The sequence below is a fragment of the Canariomyces notabilis genome, assembly GCF_033297395.1.
Source record: "Canariomyces notabilis strain CBS 508.74 unplaced genomic scaffold N656scaffold_46, whole genome shotgun sequence".
NCBI lineage: Eukaryota > Fungi > Ascomycota > Sordariomycetes > Sordariales > Chaetomiaceae > Canariomyces > Canariomyces notabilis.
This window is the reverse complement of record NW_027041868.1, coordinates 39056-52496: the sequence shown is the minus strand read 5'-3', so window position 1 is coordinate 52496 and position 13441 is coordinate 39056. Positions and strand designations below refer to the sequence as shown.

The 13441-nt window shown below is 53.2% G+C and overlaps 6 protein-coding genes across 6 annotated transcripts; 2 read left to right on the top strand and 4 right to left on the bottom strand.

Annotated features, from left to right (window-relative positions):
* Nucleotides 1-1508: 1508 nt before the first annotated feature.
* N656DRAFT_518294 (uncharacterized protein) lies at nucleotides 1509-2662 on the bottom strand. The gene has a single exon (XM_064809935.1). It carries the CDS (start codon nucleotides 2359-2361, stop codon nucleotides 1627-1629), a length of 735 nt encoding a protein of 244 aa, XP_064664839.1. The 5' UTR covers nucleotides 2362-2662; the 3' UTR covers nucleotides 1509-1626.
* A 637-nt stretch (nucleotides 2663-3299) lies between these two features.
* On the bottom strand, nucleotides 3300-4250 carry N656DRAFT_518327 (uncharacterized protein). The gene is made up of 2 exons (XM_064809937.1): nucleotides 4039-4250; nucleotides 3300-3984 (listed from the first exon to the last, which is right to left on the bottom strand). Coding segments are annotated over exons 1-2 (549 nt in total). The 5' UTR covers nucleotides 4040-4250; the 3' UTR covers nucleotides 3300-3436.
* Nucleotides 4239-4981, top strand: N656DRAFT_518302 (uncharacterized protein). The gene has a single exon (XM_064809936.1). The coding sequence runs from the start codon at nucleotides 4486-4488 to the stop codon at nucleotides 4915-4917; it is 432 nt and encodes a 143-aa protein (XP_064664837.1). The 5' UTR covers nucleotides 4239-4485; the 3' UTR covers nucleotides 4918-4981.
* A 1613-nt stretch (nucleotides 4982-6594) lies between these two features.
* N656DRAFT_785475 (NAD(P)-binding protein) lies at nucleotides 6595-8221 on the top strand. Its single transcript, XM_064816395.1, has 4 exons — nucleotides 6595-6705; nucleotides 6788-7660; nucleotides 7714-7830; nucleotides 7882-8221. The coding sequence occupies exons 1-4, from the start codon at nucleotides 6601-6603 to the stop codon at nucleotides 7906-7908; spliced, it is 1122 nt and encodes a 373-aa protein (XP_064664836.1). The 5' UTR covers nucleotides 6595-6600; the 3' UTR covers nucleotides 7909-8221.
* On the bottom strand, nucleotides 7934-9457 carry N656DRAFT_849561 (uncharacterized protein). The gene is made up of 3 exons (XM_064819351.1): nucleotides 9137-9457; nucleotides 8893-9056; nucleotides 7934-8808 (listed from the first exon to the last, which is right to left on the bottom strand). Exons 1-3 carry the CDS (start codon nucleotides 9333-9335, stop codon nucleotides 7984-7986), a joined length of 1188 nt encoding a protein of 395 aa, XP_064664835.1. The 5' UTR covers nucleotides 9336-9457; the 3' UTR covers nucleotides 7934-7983.
* A 437-nt stretch (nucleotides 9458-9894) lies between these two features.
* N656DRAFT_720444 (MFS general substrate transporter) lies at nucleotides 9895-11577 on the bottom strand (the record flags this gene model as incomplete). The annotated part of the gene is made up of 4 exons (XM_064812447.1): nucleotides 9895-10525; nucleotides 10611-10965; nucleotides 11049-11266; nucleotides 11345-11577. 4 exons carry the CDS (start codon nucleotides 11575-11577, stop codon nucleotides 9895-9897), a joined length of 1437 nt encoding a protein of 478 aa, XP_064664834.1.
* Nucleotides 11578-13441: the final 1864 nt, after the last annotated feature.

Genomic DNA, 13441 nt, shown 5'->3' with positions numbered 1-13441 from the left:
AAAAAAAAAAAAAAAAAAAAAAAAAAAAAAAAAAAAAAAAAAAAAAAAAAAAACAGCGGAGGAATGCACACGTTCAGGACGCCACATGCCATGTTTCTACAAGTTCTCCGTACAGACCGACCATTGGAGACGCCGAGACGGCGGCACATGCCTAACCCTGATTGCGGACTGCGCCGTATATGCGCCCGAGTCGGAACTTCAAATGTAAGTCGGGAGTTAAGTGGGGTGTTAGTGCTAGCATTACCTCTGCGGTGTGCACTACCTTGTACGGGCCTTTCAATTCTGAAAGAATCCTGTCTTCACCCGATAGAACCGGACACTGCCCGGAGGTTGGGGAGCGTGGCGTAGCGCCGTGGCTGAACATCGGGTCCGACATGGTGGTGGTGGTGTGCTCGCCTTGACTTTGTCCATGTTCCTGAGCCAGTAACGTCCAGTGGCAGGCACTCCTCTCCGAGCTTGTATTTAGGCGGCCAAGAAGGTTAAGGACGAGAGTGCTTACCGGGCGTAGGTCTGTGAGTCTGTGGAACGATCAAACCCGAAAGCCTGGACTGGCATTCTGCATGCCACCTGAACTGGAAAGTCAGCAGCCCAAGTCAGGAGCCCGACTTCAGGCTCTGTGCCCAAAGGGGGTAAGCACCACGGGTGGTGCAGGCCAGTTCGTAACTACATCCAATACAGTAATGTACTGTACATACACACATACGGAGTACAAACTGTTCAATGAGAGCCACAGAAATCAGCTGCATCTTCAGACTTGGCACCAGACAGTTGTCATGCTGTAAGTAAGAGAGATGCACCTCAGCAGGCCATGTGCTCGCCAATCGCTGCCAATAGAAGTGTCATTCCCATTAGACTTCTCCGTAAACTCCCAACCTCTCATGATTGCAGCAGTACACGTGTACTCAGCTGTCAGACATCTGCAATGGAGGTTCGTCCGAGTAAATTTCTTCGCTTGACAGCGCTCATGATTCGACCATGCTCATGTATCTCAGCTCCAACCTGCAGGTATCAGTGAACTCGTCAAAGACAGGCAGTCATTTGCGGGAATTACTGCAGTGTACAATTCGTGACCGTATTGGTGGCCATACGTGGGACAGTGCAAGTAGAAACGAAGTTAGACAACACCCCGTTGTATCCGGCCTCCCTCATGTCTCTGACCTGCCGGTACCAAATTCCCCATGGAATGAAAAAGAGGCGTTCCATGTGCCGAAGACGGCATAAGCCTGTAAGTGGCGTCAACGCCTCCGAGTAGCTTCCGGGAGATGGCGTCGGCGCCGTCGGGCGCCGTCGAGCGCCTTCCGAGCCCAGATACCTACGCAGTATGTACGAAGTACTGTACACCCTCCACCCTCCCTCTGCTCTCTGGAGTCCCTCAAGCCTCAAGTGCATACAGGGGCTTGGATGGAGCTCTTGTGTGCTACCCACGCTGTATTTGCTTCAAGATTAAGGTAGCCTTGGTTACCGGGTTATCGTCGACATTAGAGCATGTGGAAGGGGTCTGGTGTGAACTGGAATTCAACATGATGTTATTGTGTTCTCTGTCCCTGGATCTTGACATCTTGACGTATATGAAACCGTAGCCTGCCGCCCCCTCCCTCTCCCTCACAGTTCGGGACAGGGAACAAGCTAATGAAGTTCAATCCAAGCCTCTTTCGCCTCTGTCATCTTATACCAAGCCTGGTCCTCGCGCTGGACCTGGTTCCCACCGTGTTCTGACATGAGTTCCTGAATATAGCATTCGCCAACTAGAACATATCCCGGCCCTTCATTTCTAGGTCTGATGATAAAAGGGACCTCGGCCCCATAAAGAATGCAGACTATGTCATTTTCCTCCATGGTTTCCGGGCCAATGCCAACCATCCCATGACTTGTCGTGAAGCGCTTGCGTCTGGAACACATTGTGGCGACTGCATCGAGAAACCGACCCCCATCACCGTTCTTCACTCTGCTCTCCAGGTCCCAGCACTGGACAAGGTATTTCAACACATTTCGATCCTCCTTGCTGGGGAATTCCTGTATCTTGTCCTCGAACGGCTGCTCTGATACGAATGCATCCTTCCGGAGGGACCACCCAAGCCCGCCATTCAAAAGACAGCGCATATAGTCGGCCATATGTGCATCGACATCTTTAACTGGAAACCCATACCAGGTCTGACCTGCGGTAAGCGTAAGAGCAACTTTCTGTAGACGCTCTCTGGTTTTTAGGGTGCTTTGAAGCAGATCTCCGAGAGGACTTTGGGAGTTCTGCGTTGGATCACCCAGGCCAGGATCATCAAAGTCTTCTTCTTCCAATGAGTCCCTGGATTTCTGTCCCGAACGAGCCTGTATAGATTCCACATATGAGAAGTCCCACCTCGGCATCGACGGGATGCAACTAACCACGGAGTCGACAACTATTCCACGAAGATTAAGCGTGAGGGGGTCAATTGCAGCCTTCAGCTGAACTGGACACTCTGAATTGGTTGTGAAGCCGAGGGAATGTCGTGGATAATTAAAGCTGCGCGCGTCAGCAAAATGTTCCACTGGGGCACCCAGGATGGCATCCTCTTGTTGAATCTTTGCTTCTCCTTGCGAGACGCTGATTCTTGCCCGACTTGCTGAACACTGGAAAGAATGTTGAGAGAAGAAGACACATCAATTATTCGCTTCGCCACAAAACAATAGACATCCTCGACAGATTTGCTATAGTCGGGAGTGATGCTACGGCTAATTTGATCATCAGTCGTTGGCAGACCAAGAAGGGCATACACTCGGTCTCTGGCGTCTTTGCATCGGAATTGCCGAGTCAGGCGAAGGAGCTCTAATAAGCTGAACTTCAGAGGTGAAAAATAAAGCTGCGACTTTGATAATCTGAACATCAAATAACAGTTGACGAGACCGTTGTATATCGGATTGTGGTCCACATGAGTGGCGTGATTGCGACTTCGCATATAGGCCGAAATGGCATCGTAGTTGGTCCTGATAATGGCCGCAGCTAGTCCGATCAATTCCCAGCAGATGTCACAATCACCCCAAAGGACAATTGCCGAACGAGCAAGAGCCACCTCTTGGATGACCCACAGGCGGGAGAACCAGCGGCGCCCAAATAGTTCGAGGACTCTTCCCCAGCATTCGAGCATCGAGAGAGGGCATTCGTCGGGCTTGAATGCCATCTTCCAGTGAGGGGTAAATGAGTGCTTTGATATGTCCCAACACTCTGCTTGTGGCACAGGGAGCCTACTAGAATGTGTGGCAGGCGGAATAACAGTGCCGTAACCTGATTTTTCTCTCCAGGCGTTGACCACATCGCAGACCCCCGAGAACGCTTGATATGGATAGTGAGGCTGGGGGAGTTGGATATTGGATCTGTGAGAGGGAAAACGGGTCCGTGGATTCCACTCAGCTTCATTGTCTCCGAGCCAGATCACCACCTGGAAGGCGCTCGCAAAGATGCTGCTCACTTTTCCGACCTGACGGCTCTTCTCGGCTTCATTTTCTGGTTGATACAGAGTGCATCGACCCAAATATACCTCGAAGTGTGACACTCGCGTACCTTTCGGAGGGCAGCGGCCAGATTAATTCCAACAGCAGTCTCGTACCCGTTGCAGCGGATCAAGACGTCAGAAACATTATCAGACTTCTTATCGTCCAGTTTCCACGTATAGGAGAGCGCCTCGTACGTGTACACGTCGTCTGGAAGCCGGCAAATGTGCATCCTGCATTCCACCTCGGGACTAACTCCTGGCAATACTTCGAGAACTCGTATGTAATCATCGGAAGGTAGGTTCGAGTAGAGACTCGAACCCTTAGGCGCTGAAAGAGGGCCGCATTCGCATCCGCCAGTGCTGCGGCAGATAAAAGGCAACTGGGCATCTGGCCCAGCTCGGGGAGCTCGAGAAACTTGCAAAGGATGGCTGTCTGACTGAGATCCGGATGCCTCGAGGAAAGCGGACAACTCATTGCCCAGGACCTCACCGCGCCGATAACTCATCTGGAATGTTCGCACTAGCATACCGTGATATTAACGACCTGTAACCATAGCCAATAGCGGGGTTAAACTTACCGTTGGCTCGGGTTGATAGCGCTTCTTCGATCGCAGATATCATCCATTTAACTCTCGGCTTGTCGTTACCAACCTTAGCATCGTCTCGGCCACTCGCCACCCACGGAGCTTTTGGGCTATCCAAGACGAAAATATCGTCTTTGCATTGTTCAACTCCACCATCTGTATTGCTTTGACTGGCTTCGTTCGACATGCTGTGCGGTGGCTCGGTACAGGTCGCTCTCGCCGGGCTTTCGACACATCAAGTAAACTATATACACCACAGCGGTGTCCTGTAACCTAAGACTGCCTAGGGATTGGCAATTGTCGAAGCAGAGGTCAACCAAGTCTCAAACAAAGACAAGAAGCTGAGTCGGGTTCTTCCAATTAAGCGGTTAACGAGGCAGCACTCTGATCATGGAACAGAACGAGAAATAAGGTCCTAACGCCACGGCGATTAGTAGATGCGGCCATGCGGGACCTCTGGCGCCGTTGGGGCCCTATTTACACGGGCAGGGCTGTGCTGCCCTCGCTGTGAACGAGACGGGAGGCAGTTTTTTATCATCCACACGCATATTCGTGCATGTTGTGCATTGGCGCTTGGCAAGGCAGAAAGGCAACTTGAAGGGAGCCAGGGAGCCTACCACATTGCCAGCCGCCAATGCAACGAGTACCAGAATTTGGTTAGTTTCGGTAGTCGGAAGAGGGGTAGCTGCATCCAGTCGGCCTTCGAAGAAGAAGTCGGTCACCATGCAATGCAAGAATGTGATGGAATTTTGACTGGTTGGAAGTTGAGCAGGCTGAGGGTTCAAGTTCTTGTGCCAGCCCGAACCACATGGGAATTCAGGCACTGTCACCGGAAAACGCCAGGAGAAGGCGGGTCCTGTAGTTTTTGATAGCACCCAGCCTGCCCAGCGCGCAGCAAATCGACTCAACTGCAACTGAGCCCCGAACTCTCCTCTATATAATGGCCTGCGTATGGCACACGTGTACGAGAAAATACATATATATAGGTAACCCGACCCCTAGAATCCGAATCTACCTTTAGTTTGATGGTGTGTATAGTGCGTGTAGAGGTATTGATAGCCTGAAAAATGGCCTCTTTTTCGAGCGTTTTTGCTAAGATTTGCTAAGAATGTTGAAATTTTCGTTAAAAGATCTTTGAAATTACAAGAAATCTAGGTAAAAAAGAAGCCTCATCAATAGCTCCCTACGTATTACACACGCTATTAAACTAAGGGTAGAATCAGATTCTAGAGGTCAGCTTACCTATATATACGTGGTTTTCTACTACGCGCGTGCCATACGCAGGCCCATATATGGAGGAGAGTTTGGGGCTCAGTTGCAGTTGAGTCGATTTGCTGCGCGCTGGGCAGGCTGGGTGCTATCAAAAACTACAGGACCCGCTTTCTCCTGGCGTTTTCCGGTGACAGCATACAGTAGCTCCTGCCACACTTCAATACCCACGGTAGATAGGGTAGGCACCTAAGAAGCCTAGCTCCGAGGCAACACATTTTAGGCAGAAGGAACAGTACAACGCATGCCGCGGAATGGCGGCCAGTAGCCCCTTCCAGGACCCTGGACAACTCGCCAAGGCGATGGAAACCTCATATCCCAGAAATAGAAACTGCACTCAGAGTCATATCCACAATCAGCAGGTGGTTAACGTTCGACGGCATGGACGAAATCTAGTTGCCTTCGCTTTCATTTGAACTTGAACAATTTGCATTCCAACATGACCTACCTAGCCCCTGAGCCTTCAAGACCCGGGTACGACAGCCGAGAAGTCAAACCTCGGGCCATGCTAAGCTCGGATAAAAGCGGGCTTCCCAGGGGAGACTGCGCACAACATGGATATATGCCGGGTTGGTTGTGACCGTTGCATTACTAAGGTACCTAGATCTAGAGCTTGTTGGGCTTTGGGGTAATATCATGGGTGGCGGATGTTGGTAAGAAAGCCCCTATTTCAATTCATGTTAAATCCATGCCAAGCTCCAGTGCGATGGATCATGGATCCCGGGGGCCCGGAAAAGGGTAACCGTCCCAGCCCGAAACCCAAATCCTCACTGCCGCAGCGTATTCTCGGATTTAGAGAGCCAAGCTCGGAATTGGTGACCAGAAATGGTCTGCAGCAGGCATGTAATCCGTCAGCAATCCAACGTTGTTGGGAGTTGGGAGACACAACTCCGAACCGCTAGGCTGCGCAACCTACATGTGTTGGATGGATCGGACTCTGCGTGATGATGCAGCACAAACCCGGGGTGTGAGAGCGTCCCAAGGCAACCCCATCCATGGTTCCCCCGTCCCCGGCTAACCTTCCCTTTGTGGGGCCCAACCACATCATGCGGTGTCACGGCGGGGACCAGACCTACATGTAGGATGGGATGTTGGTTCTAGCTTGCGGGGACAGAATGGTTTAAAAGAGACTTCCCCTGTTGATCCGTGAACTGGTGAGAATCTGGTTTTCTGCGTTATTCCTCTTCATGTTCATGTTCTCTCCATGGAACCATCAACCAATCCGATCTGAACCCTGCCCTACCTTCAATATGCAGTTCCCAATCAAGACCGAGGCCCTCGTAATGGAGGACGTTGGGTGTGACTTTGAGCTGACGCCCATTATCATCGAGGAGTTGAGGCCGGATGAAGTGCTGGTCGAGATGAAGTATTCAGGCATCTGCCATACTGTAAGTGGTCTCCACTCTCCACCCTCCAAGAGCATGGCCCGGGCAGTTTAGCAGCGAGCTAACCAACCCACCATGCCCTCAGGACTTCCTCATGCAAAACGGCCACCTCAAATCCATCCTCCAATACCCCGCCATCGCCGGGCACGAAGGGGCGGGTATCATCCGCGCCATCGGCTCCCACGTCCAAAACCAGTCCCTCAGGGAAGGCGACCCCGTCCTCCTCTCCTTCACCTGGTGCAGCAACTGCAACCCCTGCAAAGAACAAAACCCCGCCAGATGCGAAGCCTTCCCACTCATCAACATTCCCGCCACACGCTGGCCAGACGGCAGCTCCTCGGCCAAGCTCGCAGCCGACGGCCGGCCCGTGGGCGGGCAATTCTTCGGGCAGTCGTCCTTCTCTCGCTTCTCGGCCGTCCATGAGAAGTGCGTCGTGAAATGTCCGTATCCGGACGAACTGTCCCTGTCGATCTACGCGCCTATGGGTTGTGGCTATCAGACTGGTGCCGGAGCGGTGCTTAATATTCTCAAGCCCAAGCCATGGCAGACTATGGCCATCTTTGGGGTGGGGAGTGTGGGATTTGCGGCGCTGATGGCGGCTGCGTCTCTGAAACCGAAGCAGATCATTGCTGTTGATCTTGTGGAGGGGAAACTTGCGCTGGCAAAGAGTCTAGGGGCGACGGATGTTATCAACCCTAGTTCAAGTTCTGAACAGGGAGTGGATACAGTTGAGGAGATTAAGAGACTGACCGGGGGACGTGGCGTGGACTTTTCGATTGATACCACGGGGGTTCCCAGGGTTATAAAACAGATGCTGGACTGTCTGGCGCTTGGGGGGACGGCGGCATCGATTGGTGCTCCGCAGCCTGGCCAGGATATCACGCTGGACGTGGGGATGTACTTTGCGACGTTCAAGAACTGGTTGAGTGTTGTTGAAGGGGATTCGTATCCTCCAGAGGTTGGTATTCCTGACGGGACCGTGCCGCACAGCAATCCTGACAGAAGATGCAGTTCATCCCTGAGCTTATTAAACTCCACCGAGAGGGGAAGTTTCCGGTTGACAAGATCAGCAAAGTCTATCCAGTTGCCGAGTTCAAGACGGCCGTCGCAGATATGGAAGCGGGGAAGGTAAGCGACCAAGTAGTGATTGTCATAGCAGCAGCTGACACAAGAGTTCAGGTGATTAAGCCGATCATTCAGTTCTAAGGCGTCAAGCTGGTACTGTAGGAGTAAGGCGTGATAGAGTCTCCTGCCGTATGAGGCGATAATAGACTTTGCCCCCTAGCCCTGCAACGGCTTGATCAGGTTCTCGATGTGCCGGTGGGCCAGGTCCCTCGAGGTAACCGCGTCCTCCAGGCTGTCATGTCCTTTCCTTCCCCGAGTCTGGATTTCTCTTCCAAGCTTCCTCAAAGCGAGATCCTTGAGCGACAGACTCAGTCTCTCGGCCTTGCCATCTTCAGCTTTCCCACCTTCATTTGCTGCTTCACCCCCCTTTTCTTCCCTCGAACTCACCCCCTCCGAGTCCACCCCCTTTAAATCCTTCTTCCCCTCCCTCTCCTTTGCCTGCTCCTCCTCCCTCCTCCTCTCCCCAACCTCCAACAAAAACGAATCCACCACACAGGTATGCACCCACCTCAACGCCGCCAGATCATTCTGCGCCGAATGCCCCACCACCACGGTCTCCGGCCCAACAAAACTCCACAGCGCCCTCCTGGCCGCACCCTTCCCCAACAAACACCTCACCTGCCTCCTCGCCCTTTCCATATCACCCCTCGTCACCCCTGAATATCTCGTATCATAACACAACATATCCACGTCTGGATAAACCAGACTATCAACAAGCACCTCGCCTGTGAAATAGTCGATAGCGGTAAGGCGGATCAGTTCCTTCTCGCCGTCACGGGCGGTGCCCATCTCGCAGTCAATGGCGATTGCTTGTTTTTTATTATTGTTGTTGTTTGGGGAATTTGGGGGGGAGGAGGGAGGGGGTGTTGGGTGGAACTGCCATCGTCGCTCGAGCTCGCCGGGGGTGTAGGGTCGAGGTTCGTGCGAGGAGCTTCCGGAGCAGGGTTTGGAGGAGACGTGGGCGTTGCAGCAGGTCCATGTCTGGAGTGGGAAGGGAGGAGTGGGGTTAGTTGATCTATCGAGGATATAAAGGCAGAAAGATTAACCATTAGGGGGCACACGAACCTTGGCCACCACTTTCCCTGGGTGGAATTTGCATCGGTAGTTGACCTCTTTTGCGTTCTTTGCACCAACTTCGTTCGTTTGACTTTCGGGCTGATTGCCAGCTTGTTCCTCTTTCTTCCCCGGGTTCCCCTTGGGTGGCTTTGGTTTCCGCTCCCTTTGAGAGCCTAGGTAAGTAGTCACAGCATGAGCGTCTGCCTGTCAAGACACTTTACTTGATATGGATTGAGGTCATGGGAGTACTCACAGCGGCATCCACACTTAATGCACCTCTTCTTACGTTCCAGATCGGATTCAGAGAGCGGTGCCACCACGTAACCAGCCGCCTTGAGTTCTGAAACCGAATGGGCCAGACCCTTCAACTGCCGTAGGTACTCGTCTTTCTTGATACCGGAAGGCAACATGACAGCCTGAGTCCCAGGTGTGCTCGCGTTGTTGGCAGACATGGTGCCGAGTCTGGGTTGTTCAAGAATAAAAGGTAGAATCTGTGAACATGGACTGGAAAAAGGTTTTGACTCTGCTGCGCCGAGCTTTGGGGCAGGTAGGAGGTGGATTTCGTCGATGTGAGATCGGGAAAGAGCGAGGAACCCAAGGCATGGATATGATCTCTGCTCGGTGCCCGACGGTAGGCCTCACTTTGCACCACCTATCGTGTCGCAAGTTCACGTCGTTGACAGCCTGAGGCCGGTTTGGCACCGGTATGGTGCCACGATACATGTTGGATCCAATCATGCAGATAACCGCCCTCTACAGCAAACACCGGGCGTGTGACGGAAGAAAGGTGTATACAAGGCGATGCGGTTGCATATCAAGAATCAATTCGGTTCGGGCTGGCACCGGTACTCCAAAGCGAACTGTTAACAAAGAGCCAAATCTTTGTAACTCGTTGAACTGCACTAGCAGCATCTATACTAACTTGAGACAAGGGATGCTCAACCGCCAGCTGGCTCACATACCCAGCACTTCGGGGCCAGCAGCCCGGAGGTCTGCCAAACCATCTCCGCTTCAAACCTTCTCTATCCCAGCACTCACCGGCTTCTGCTCATCACTCACCCTGCCCTTTTCCACATCCCCCACCTTCTCCTCCAGCACACCCCCCTCGCCGCCATTGCCAGTCTCAACCCCAATCTCCGTCTCCGAAAACGCATCCACCGTATTCCGGTACCACGGCACAAAGTTGACCGCAAACGCATAACTCCACGCCACAGCCAAAAACACCAACGGCACCACGACTGCAGTCGCCGTACCATGCATATCCGCCACAGCACCCATCAGGGGCGGAACACATGCACCACCAAACACACCGCCCACAATCCAGCCCGAGCCGCGCTTGGTGTGGCGGCCGAGCCCGCGCATGCCGAGCGCGACAATGGTCGGGAAGCAGATCGACTCGAAGAAGAGCACGACGTAGAGCATGCTCATGCCCGTGTTGCCGCGCTCCGTGATGGCGGGGATGCAGAACACGACACAGAGCCCTAAGAAGACGGCGAATACTTTGCGCGCCTTGACAAAGTGCATTGCGGCCGCGCCGCCGAACCGCCCGATGGCGAAGGCCGCTTGCGCGCCGGCTAGGAATTTGGAGCCCAGTGATGAGTCTGTGTCGGCGCGCGTTTCCGTCACGTAGTTGATGAAGTAGCTGATGGGGGGTCAGTTAGTCTTGCCGGCCAAACTAGGTAGAGGTAGAGGGGGGGGCAGGCTATATCATGAGAGAGGGGTCTTACGAGGCAATGGCGATCTGTGCGCCGGTGTAGCAGAACTGGGCAAAGGCGGCGTGGAACAAGCGGTATTGTTTAATGAACGGCTGGTCTTGGTCCTCCCCTGCGTGGGTTTCCTCGGCCTGAAAGGCCATGTCGGCGTCGGTGATCTCGGGAATGTCCGAGAGGAAAAACACTCCGGCGAGCAAAAACACGAAACACGCAATGGCAAGATAGACCCATTGCACATTTCGGAGAGCTACCTCATCGTCAAAGACGAAAAAGACGTATGAGCCCAACACCGGCGCCACCACGGTGCCGATGCCGTTGAAGGCCTGGGAAATGTTGATGCGAACATCGGCGTACTTGGGCGGACCGCAAACTGCAAGGTGATCAGTCGTCAGTAAACGTTCTCTAACCCTGGACTCTGAGTTGCGGCAATAGTAGCATGAATTTCGCTCTCACCAGTGATGTACGGGTTGGCCGCCGTCTCGAGCGAGCCGAGGCCATTCCCAATGATGAAGATGCAGATACAGAAACCAGCAAAGCTATGGTGGATAATAGCGGGAATCGCGAGCAATGCGCCGAGGCCGTACAAGAACAGCCCCCAAATGAAGACAGCTCGGTAGCTAAAGTGCCGAAGGATCCATGCCGCATGCCCGAGCGAGGCGAGGGGATAGGCCCTGTTAGGCCAGTCTCGGTCAGTTACCGTCCAATTCATGTCACACAACGTCCGCAGTTTGTTGATGGTTTCCACTCACCCAAAGTAAGCGACCTGCAAGCCCGAAGACCGTGCCCTGGTGATGTCGAGCGTGTTCTGGAAGTGCTTGTTGAGGGTGTCAAGCAGGCCGTAGCTGAAGCCCCAGAGGAAGAAGAGGATGGTGACCAGGCAGAGGGGGAATAACGACTCCCGGAGCGTCAACTCGGCCGCCTTGGTCCGCTTGTCGTCGCGCACCCTCAGCGACCGCCTTCTCCAGAACTCTTTGGAAAACATGGCGGCGATGGGGCTTGACAGTGTCGACTGGCAGAGGAAGGGTACGCAGACGGTTGGCAGACATGCTCGGCGTCATCGGTATTTATTTATTTATTTTCCATGGACCCTTCGTATTCCCCGCTTCCTCCCCCGGCCCGAGCCATGTGGTCCGATCCAAGATCACACGAGCCGCCCGGGCATCCTGGGGTTTGCGTCATGCAACGGCGACATTCTCGGCCGTCCGCTTCGCTGGCGCTAGACTGCGGTGCACCCCGGGGAGGGACCTCGGATTATCCACCTGTCACACAATTGGAGTCGTACCCTGCTGATTCCGCCAATGGATCGCTGCGAACCGAGGTTTGTGGTGGAGCACGGTGCTATTTTCACTTGGAAGCTTTCGGCCCTTCCTCAGTAACAGTTAGCGTTCGGTGCTTTCTTGGCGGGGTATCGAACCAAGAGAGAAGTTAGCGAATCCATCGGCCAGCAACGGAATGCTGAGATCAGCAGGGTTGGTGGGTTGGTTTACCCCACGGGGATCGGCACTTGCGTTGGAGGTTGGCCCTTGGAGAACGCGGGGGAAGCGAAAAGTGGGGAAAGTAAAAAATGGCAAGTGTTCGCCTCTTCACTTGACAGTAACATGGACAGTTCCATGATATCTAGGTAACCATGGTCGCATGCTCATGTTCGATGGTTGATGCTTGCTTATTACTAGAAGTAGGTATGCTGCGCCGAGCCCCTTAAACATCGCTGGATTGAACTGGCGAGCCCACACCGAGCGGGAGCGGGAATTGGTGCCCGTGGCATCGAGAGACTGTGATGGAAACTCGAGAAGGTTGATGAGAGAGAGTCTGGAAAGCAAGGAAGAACCTTGCGCTGTCTCCGTATGTAAACAACAGGCAATCGTTGGCGGGCCTCAGTATTGTTGCTGAAACAGAGGCTCAGAGTCTGGCGGAAACATGGCTACAATCGCCAAAGAGTGAAAGACAGAGTCTGGAATACCTAGACGCATGTCGTTTAGTTCGCTACAGGGGAGAGACTGCGCTAAGCGAATTTGTAGTTTAGCGCTAACTCTGAGTGGCCTGGCCCTGGTCTCTAGGCGCTGGGACAGCAACATCCGCACTAACATACCAAAGATGGATAAAGCCTCCGATGAAGATGTCGAAGGCAATGCCGAGCAAGTCACAGGACATTTCAAAGCTATGGTTGAGTCCATCAAAGTGTATACGCCATAAGGTCAACAGTGAAGATTAACTGACATTAACTAGGTAGGTAAGCGATGAATACATAGGTATTATAGAGGAATACCTTACAAGTAGTAGGCTGCGAACAGTGACAGCGCAAGGAAAGCCTAGGTCAGGAGCTTGCTGAGAACTCGTCGGGCTATAGTACCTGACCTGCAGCTAAGGTTCTTGTCCGCCCGCATGCAAATGCCTAATGAAGGTCGTCGGAGGTGAAAATTCGCGATCCTGCTATTGCAATGAAACACCTACAGCCAGCTGAGCTAAGGGACTGGGCGATGAAGTGCCGAATCCACTGCCGGACATGCTGACCTTGCCAATCTCACTGGCTATTCCTGGTCTTCTAATGTGAGGCTCAAGCCTGCCAATGCCGCGCACAGTGGATTCTCCTCACCATGCAGGAACCATACAACGTAGGTAGGGCCGAATGATCGAACGGTAGCAGATAGCACCCGGAACTAACCGTCAAGGTACCTAAGTTGAATGAGCTCACAGTCAAGACGAGTCAAGTCGAACGTCTCAGTCAAGCGAGAGCCGTGCATGTGGGTGCTTACTTTGTAGAGTGCAATATGTGACATCGAGATAGGGGTTCACCCTCTCACTCCTTGGTACAGTTCAAGCGTCAGCTCAAGAATGGTAGTGGGATC

Bases quoted from the DNA above. Each gene is read 5' to 3' on its own strand.
- N656DRAFT_849561 (XM_064819351.1), bottom strand. From the start codon at position 9,335: ATGTCTGCCAACAACGCGAGCACACCTGGGACTCAGGCTGTCATGTTG. The intron at 9,057-9,136 runs GTGAGTACTCCC...CTACTTACCTAG, and splicing joins CATTAAGTGTGGATGCCGCT to GCTCTCAAAGGGAGCGGAAA. The intron at 8,809-8,892 runs GTTCGTGTGCCC...TTCCCACTCCAG, and splicing joins CAGGGAAAGTGGTGGCCAAG to ACATGGACCTGCTGCAACGC.
- N656DRAFT_518294 (XM_064809935.1), bottom strand. From the start codon at position 2,361: ATGCCGAGGTGGGACTTCTCATATGTGGAATCTATACAGGCTCGTTCG.
- N656DRAFT_785475 (XM_064816395.1), top strand. From the start codon at position 6,601: ATGGAGGACGTTGGGTGTGACTTTGAGCTGACGCCCATTATCATCGAG. The intron at 6,706-6,787 runs GTAAGTGGTCTC...CCATGCCCTCAG, and splicing joins ATTCAGGCATCTGCCATACT to GACTTCCTCATGCAAAACGG. The intron at 7,831-7,881 runs GTAAGCGACCAA...ACAAGAGTTCAG, and splicing joins CAGATATGGAAGCGGGGAAG to GTGATTAAGCCGATCATTCA.
- N656DRAFT_518302 (XM_064809936.1), top strand. From the start codon at position 4,486: ATGCGGCCATGCGGGACCTCTGGCGCCGTTGGGGCCCTATTTACACGG.